General features: G+C 55.0%; 1 protein-coding gene across 2 annotated transcripts in view; it reads right to left on the bottom strand.

Annotated features, from left to right (window-relative positions):
* Positions 1 to 339: 339 nt before the first annotated feature.
* SLC16A1 (solute carrier family 16 member 1) overlaps positions 340 to 7,554 on the bottom strand; it is a 16,653-nt gene continuing 9,438 nt past the window's right edge. For both annotated transcript variants that reach the window (XM_009272725.2, XM_009272724.2), the window contains exons 3-5: positions 4,552 to 4,695; positions 3,140 to 4,003; positions 340 to 2,771 (exon numbers count right to left, since the gene is read on the bottom strand). In XM_009272725.2, the coding sequence (XP_009271000.1) occupies positions 2,494 to 2,771; positions 3,140 to 4,003; positions 4,552 to 4,695 (1,286 nt within the window). In that variant the 3' untranslated portion in view covers positions 340 to 2,493. The remainder of the gene's footprint in view (positions 2,772 to 3,139; positions 4,004 to 4,551; positions 4,696 to 7,554) is intronic.

The following is a 7,554-nucleotide window of genomic DNA, read 5'->3' as shown; positions in this document are numbered from 1 at the left end:
CAAGCCTTCTCCCAGGCAGCCCTGGTTAGGGCAACAGCTGTGTCAGCTGCAGGGCTACCACAGCCCAGAGTAGGCAGGAGAGCCCCTGCCCAGGGGAGGTCAGGCACTGGGAAAGCAGAGGCTGGGGCTGAGGATTTCTCACTGCAGAGGACCGAGGCTCCTCTCAACACAGGCATCGGCAGTGCTCGGCAGCCCCTACCACCACAGCCCCCTGCCCAGAGCAGCCAAGTGACCTGCCTGCCGGGGAGACTCGGCCCCAGCGAACACCAACCCACACGCGGAAGGGAGCGGAGCAGGGCTGGCAGCTTGTCTGTACCTACAAAAACAGGGACGCCAGGGGCAGCTCCTCAGGGTTGATTTATTGCAATGTGAACCCGTTACTGCAGCTACAGACACGCCATTTATGAAAATACAGTTACTTGGCTTTACAGTATCACAGCTCAGCACTGTACAACAAAATCCTTTTGTACAAAATACTGTTGGCTTTATAAAGTTACTCTACAGTATGAAAACACCCTGGCCTGCTGTCTGTGAGGTTTGGACTGAAATGAAGCCCGAAGTGGCCTCACAGCCAAGGGAGCACAAGGAGAGTGGCTGCAGTGCAGGGCTTGACCCTGCCAGGGGCTTGGGGACCCCGGCGCAGCTCAGGCAGGAAGACTTTCATTTACCCCCTCATTTGGTTTCAGCCGCCATCAGTGCCAGGCCCGCAGGCAGGAGGCCCCTTGGATGCACACAGCAGTGGCCCTGCTCAGCTCACGGAGGGAGGCAGTGGGGACAGACAGCAGGAAAGTCTGCCCATCACTCATGAAACAGACATTTAAGTGTGTGTGTCCATCCCCCTTGCAATAAAGGGGGGGATCTCAAGGCTTTCACAGGCATCCTGTAAAGACAGGCAGGGGAATAGAAATGTTTCTAAAACCAGAGTGCATGGGGAGACTCGGCTGTGGCCATCCCAAACCCCAACCAAAGCCTCCTCTTGCAGAGGGAAGGGGCATCTCGATGGGGAGCAGCTTCCACAGTCAGTGGGACCTGCTCAGCAGGAGCCTTGGGGTGCTCGAGTGGTGGGTGGAGACCCAGGCTCTGCCACAGCCCCACTCACCTCTCCCCAAAACTGACCCAAAATACATGTCGTCTGGCACACAGAAGTGTGACTCTAGGAAAGAAGGTCAACATTTGATGGGTAAATTGTAAAAAAAACAAGTTTATTTGAAAAAAAAAAAAAAACAACCCAAACCTTAGCCTCTTACATTGATTTCTGATCAACATTTACTAGAACTTGAGAGCCATTATCCTGCTCCACGTACGTTGAGATATTTTCCAGCACTAAAAAATAAAAAATAAATACGTACAAATTCTTTCCTCCCCCTTACGTGTCCTAGATGCGAGTGGTTAGGCATCCACCGCCTTAAGATCTCAGTTGAACAGAAGCAAGTAAAAGAGGTTTCTCTAAGAGATAAAAGAGCGAAAGCAGAAGGCCTGTCTCAGGGATGTACCATCTCCACCTGCCCCACCCAGCCCCTCTGCTCTGCCTGGGGTCAGGCACCCAAAACACCCATCTGGGTGGGACTGATCAGCACAGGGATGCCCCGGTGGAAGCCCGCCCCGCAGGGGGACCGAGGCCAGCACCCTGACCTGGCACTGCCAGCCGAGCCCCTGTGTTCGCACCCGTTTCATATCACCCAGCATCGGGCTGGGAAGAGGCACCGCCAGAGCAGAGTTGGGGGGCAGGGGGGGACCCCAGCGCTCCCCAAGAGGGCTCAGCTGCAGGGGCCAGGTGCACAGGGGCTGCCACAGCCCCGGAGCAGGCAAAACTGCCCAACCTGAACCGCAGCCATCTTTCTCCAACCCAAATATCCCGTGAGAACACAACTACAAAAGAGGGATTTTAAAGAACTACAGTAGCTAAAGTGTTTTCAAAACATACCTAAAGACCACCTACAGAGCCAGGAGGCACCCGGCACAGGAGCCAAAGACCACCCTACCCCATGCCCGGACCTCCCCCTCCGTGGAGGGCCTGCAGTAAGAAGCGTGTGAAGCAGTATTCATCTGGGGCCAGTCCTGAAGCCCACCGTGCTTCAACAAATCCAGTATCCTGCTTTTTATGGCTTTTTAACAACAAAACTCCCCAAAACACACGCATACACACACACACCCCCCACCCCGAGCAGAATACAGAGCTAAAGCACGGTTTAGAGTTAAGGCTCGTCCAGATTCAGCTAGATATGGAGACTGTAAGGCACATATTAGTACATTCATGTTACTGTTAAAAAGCCAGACTATAAAAAGCCCCCGTCCCCCGACACACGAGGATACTGCGTGTGTAACCCTGTTACCTTTGTTGAACACAGATGGAAAGACAATTCAGAGCCTGGTTAAAAATGAACACCTGGTTTAAACACTTCTCACAGCTGCCCAGCGCCAGCGGAGCACTGCCCCAGCCACCGCGCCAGGGCAGCAGCACTTCCCCAACACTCCGGGATTGAGACCGGTCCCTCACATGTGGCTCTCCTCCTCTTTGACACCATCCTCCGCGCTCTTCTGAGGCGAGGGGGCCACGTCATTGTTTGCCTCTTTCTGCTTCTCAGCTTCGTCAACATTGGTCTCCTCCTCCTTCCCTTCGTTCCTTGCCTTCTCCTCCGCCTTCTGCTCCTTTGCCACCAGGCGGTAGTTGATGCCCATCCCGATGAAGAGGTAGATCCCTGAGACAATGAGGATGACCCCGCAGGCCCAGTACGTGTACTTGTAGTCACCATACATGTCATTGAGTTTCCCTGAGGGACAGAGAGGGGACAGCTTAGCAAGATACCCCCCAGAACTGCTCCAGGTTGTGGAGATCTTCCCAAGAGCAGCCCAAGCCCATCACCCTCAGCTTCAGGCCTTTATTCCTCCAGCCCCTGCTCCCCCACCCTGTGCCAGGGGCTCAGCCCCCTCTTCCTCAGCCATCCCTCAGATGCTGGGGCAGCCTCAGGGCTGGCGCTCGCCCCCCTCAGGCGGTGCCCGCCCGCCGCCGGAACGGGGCCCGCCGCCCCCCCCCCCCGCCCCTGCCCCAGTGCTGAGGGCTGCCCACAGGAGGGGACCCGCCACTGCTCAGCGAGGCTGGGCAGGACAGGCAGAGCTCCCTGGGCATAGCACACCCTACCTAGCAGAGGGGGTCCCAGAAGCACAGGGCAGCACTCCACGATGGTCACCAGGCCGACGGCACTGGAGAACCGCTGTGCTCCCACCAGGTCCATCAGGGTCTCAAACAGGACTGAGCTCAGCCAGCCAAAGGCAAAGCCGAAGAAGCCGGCATAAATGCAGAAGCCGGCATAGGTGGTGGACATGGGAGCCAAGAGGTGGCACACCCCATTGTAAATCACAGAGATGGCAAAGAAATACTGGACTCTGGGTCTGATCCACTTGGTGTTTGCTACCAGTCCCATAGAAGGTCTGGCCACCATGTCTACGAAGGCCAGGATGGAGAGCAGGAAGGCTGCAGACTCGTTAGCAATCTTCTTGCTCTTTGCATAATTGCTGAGAAAGACCAAGGGAGTGAACAGCCCGAAGAACATGATCACATTGCCCGACAGATAGAGCAGGAAGCCCCTGTGGGTGAATAGGGACAGGTCCAAGAACTTGTTGATTGTCTGGAAAAACGTGCTCTTCTGTTTCTTGGTCTTCCCGACGATGAGGTCTGTGCTGGGGTCACCATCGTCCTTTTTCACCGCCTTCCCAGCTTCCTGCAGCACCTCCTTAGCAGCCTCTTTCTTTAGCTGATCTGGCTTGGGACCTATGGGCCGCATCAGGGATCCAGCAACGCAGCAGTTCAGCAAGAGACCGCCGAGGATGAGGAAGCTGCCACGCCAGCCAAATATGCCAAAGAAGAGCTGGTTCACAGGTGCCAGGGTGGAGAGGAACACGGGGCTGCCTGCCATTGCCAGCCCGTTAGCCAGGGGACGCTTCTTGAAGAAGTACTTGCCGATCATGGTTAAGGCTGGGTTCAAGTTAAACGCGAGTCCAAGGCCTGAAGGAGAGGAGAGACAAGGGGCTCAGAGTTCAACCACCCCCACAAGCCAGCAGCACCAGCAGAAGGGCTGGTGGAACGAGTGGGAGAGCGGAGTTTCAGTTCTGGGGGTTTCACAGCTCCATTTTGGCCGTATTAACTTCCCGATTGTGTGAGCAGCACTTGGCCCCCCACTGCCAACTTGGGAGGAGATGCCAGGGCAGCAGCGAAGCCGCATGCAGGAATTCGGGAGCCAGAAGGGGAGAACTGCCCCAGCTCGTGACAAACCTTAGGTCAACTGGCGGGGCACAACCCCAGCCCGGGGCAGGAACAACAGATGCTCTCTATTCTCAGTACCAAATACTAGTCCTGTGTACAGTCACTAGTACGGTCTTCCCACGTTATGTCACCAGGGCCATCTCTTACTAGAATATGTAACAGGAATCAGGATTTATGCAAATTCATCACAGACATTCCTTAATAATTATTGGGTTTAAGTTGCTCCTCTTGCTGCCTCAGGAGAGGCCTTACCTCCATTGCAGCCCTGTTAGGGCAGAACCATCACTTACCCCCTACGACCCCAACGCAGAAGTAGAGCTCCTCCACTGTGTTGCAGAAAGAGGCTGCAATCAACCCACACCCGGAGAGGCAGCCGCCAGCGATCATGATGGGCCGGCTGCCGTATTTGTTCACCAGGATGCTGCTGATGGGACCTAGAAAGTCGAAGGAGATATGCCCAGAGATGAGTTATCTTTGCACGAGAGACAAGACAGATGCACACAAGCACACAGGAGGTTTATTGCCACAGGCTTCCAGCTTTCACACAGTGACACTTCACCCAGCAAGGGAATCGGGGTAAGGGGAAAGGACAGGAAGTTCAGAGGCAGCTGGAGATAAGAGTGACATTTGGTTAGAGCACACACAGGACCCCAGCTGGAGAAGTGAGCCTCCAGCCAGTGCCGGCGTGCTGCAGCTTCTGCTGAGTGCCAGAAGCTGTTCATGGCTGCAGAAATCTGTGACTTCTCTGAGCAAGCTGCCTTCTGTGGGCTAAGCCGGGAGCTGCCGGGGCATCAGCCACCCCCCAGAGACAGGGGTTTGGGACAGGGTGAAGCCACCTGCCCCACACAGTGCTCTGCTCTGGGCTGGGGACTCTGCCCTGCCCACCCGCCTGCCCACCATGGGCTGGGGTCTCAGCAGCAAAGCAAGTTTACAGCAACTGCCCATCTCCAGCGGGATGTTTCTGATGGAGACCAGACAAAGCTGTGAAGAAACAGCTTCAATGGGCACAGGCGAAGCTCCCCGAGGGCTTGCAGGAGGAGCAGCACCGTGCCGCCCCAGGTAGCCCCAGGGAGAAGGAATGCTTCTGTTTTCACTGCTACCCCTATGGTAGGAAGAGCCCAATTGCTCTGCACACCTGCCTTTTAAGTGCTTCATTATCAGGAGCTTTAATCCAAAGCAAACAGTGATTAGATACTGTGAAGCATGCTCTACAGATACTAAAATGTATTTAAATAAACTGAATGAACATCCATTGAATATTAACAGACCTAGTTTTGCCATTAACAGATAGCAAGGTTGTCAACATGTTATTCATGAGTCCTCAGATGCTACTTGACCTTTTTGCCCAGTTTAAACAAAGCCTGGAGAAGGTTACAGAAGCCCTGCTACTGCAGAGGCTGCCCCCAGCCCCGCGGAATCCTGCTCTCCGCAGCTGACGTGGTGCCTACATGCCAGCCAGAGCAGCCCACGCCAGCGGCTCCGACCTGAGGCCACCAGCAGTTGGGAAGGGGCCATGGCCCCGGTCCCGCGAGAAGTGGCAGCAGCACCCAGGGGCTGCCACATCACCCCAAGCCCCACACGCTTCCCCACAGAGCGCTCAGCACTTTGCAAAACCTGTACCTTGAACTCAGCAAATGCGATGCTCCTGGACAGAGTCTAAAGTTAGCAGCAGCCTTTGCTCCGGGAAATCCAGCCAGGAACGGCAGGCTCCAAGGGCAGCTAGCAGGAAGCCGCCCAGCTAGGCGGCACCATGTACCCTGGTGGCAATTCCCCCCTCTTTTTTTTAATTAAAAGAAAAAAGAAGAATTCACACCCACTCCTATTTTATAGATTCACATGAGGCATTTCTGACCACATGTTAGCGATCAGCTAACATTTTGATTATTTACGCTATGAAAAAAGTCTGAGTAATGAAACCAGAGTCCTCCCTAATCCTAATGTGGAGCTGAGAAAGGGGTATTTGAGATCATTACACCCACGTACCCTGATGGTGACTGCATGGGACGGCTGCGTGGGGCTGTGGGACATGCTGCTCCACCACCCCCAGCCCTGCCCAGGACAGGAGCTACCCCAGCTCTGCAAGATAGCATCAGCCCAGGATGTTTTGCCAGAGCATGAGCTACTTTTTTTGCCTCCAAGCTAGTGCGCAGTTCCCGCAGGAAGGTGCCCTGGGGGACGGGGAGAATAGCATGCACACTGTGACCGCTCCAGCACGATTCAGACCCTGCAAAGGGTCTGGGCTCAGGCTGCAGGAGTCCTGAACAAGTGAGTAGGGCAGCAGCATGTTCCTGTGCTCTGGCAGCCAGGGGATGCACCTGGGCAGATCTGGCATCCCTGCCAACGGCTTACAGGCAAGTGGTTCAAGACCAGCAAGCTGCTGGGATTTAATGGCAACAGTTCAAGGGGAGTGGGAGAGACAGTGTCAGCATGGAGGGAGGGGGACAGGGGGACAACCCCAGGACTGGAGGAGGGAGCTCTCACCCCAGCTACCGTGCAGCTCCAGGCAGTGCTGCCTCCGGGGCAGCCAGAGGAACCAGCTCTGAGCTATCAGGAGAGGAGGAATGGCCCAGATTGAGTCTCATTAAGGCAGTTACATGGTTTACAAGCTTGTTATAACATCAGAGCAGGGAAATGTGCTGGTCGCTTCGCTAGCTGAGCGAGGACAAAGCAGAGCCTGTTCCCCCAAAGGAAAAGCCTCGTGCTTAGCCGGGTGCTGACGTCAGCTCCTTTCGATGCACAAATGCAGCAAGGACGTGGGCAGTTCGCCAGCTGGGGATGGCAGTGGTACAAGCTCCAATTTGCCTCTGAAGTGGACACAACAGCAGGGTCCCAATAAGAGTTTCTTTCAGCTGAGCAACCCAGTGCAAAGCTGCATTTGCAGGCAGGTATGAGACACCAGGGTTTGGAGACCAGCGAGGCGAGGGCCAGGAGCACATCGCCCCGCAGGGAGCGCTCTGCCTGCTCCTCACCAGTTAAAGACAAGCATAAAGCAGACAGCCTGGGGATTAAAAGACTTCAAAAAGCAGTTTCTGAACGATGGGGGAAGGGAACTGCTTCAGTTTAAGTAGTTTAGCTTTATTCTGCTCATGTCTCTGTACTTCCAGTGCATGCTGCCACCCTCAAACAGCACAAGCTGCCTACAGCGCTGCTCGGCACCAGCGAGGAAGAACAGGCAGCGCCAGGTTTCAGTGCACTCCAGAGCACAGCTGAGCCATTGGAACTGATAAGAAACTGCGGACAGATCCCTAGATACAGCCACTGTTTGCTGGATTAAAAAAAAAAAAAAAAAGAAA

This window comes from Aptenodytes forsteri, unplaced genomic scaffold, assembly GCF_000699145.1.
Source record: "Aptenodytes forsteri isolate BGI_AS27 unplaced genomic scaffold, ASM69914v1 Scaffold142, whole genome shotgun sequence".
Lineage (NCBI taxonomy): Eukaryota > Metazoa > Chordata > Aves > Sphenisciformes > Spheniscidae > Aptenodytes > Aptenodytes forsteri.
This window is presented reverse-complemented; position numbering and strand designations above follow the sequence as displayed.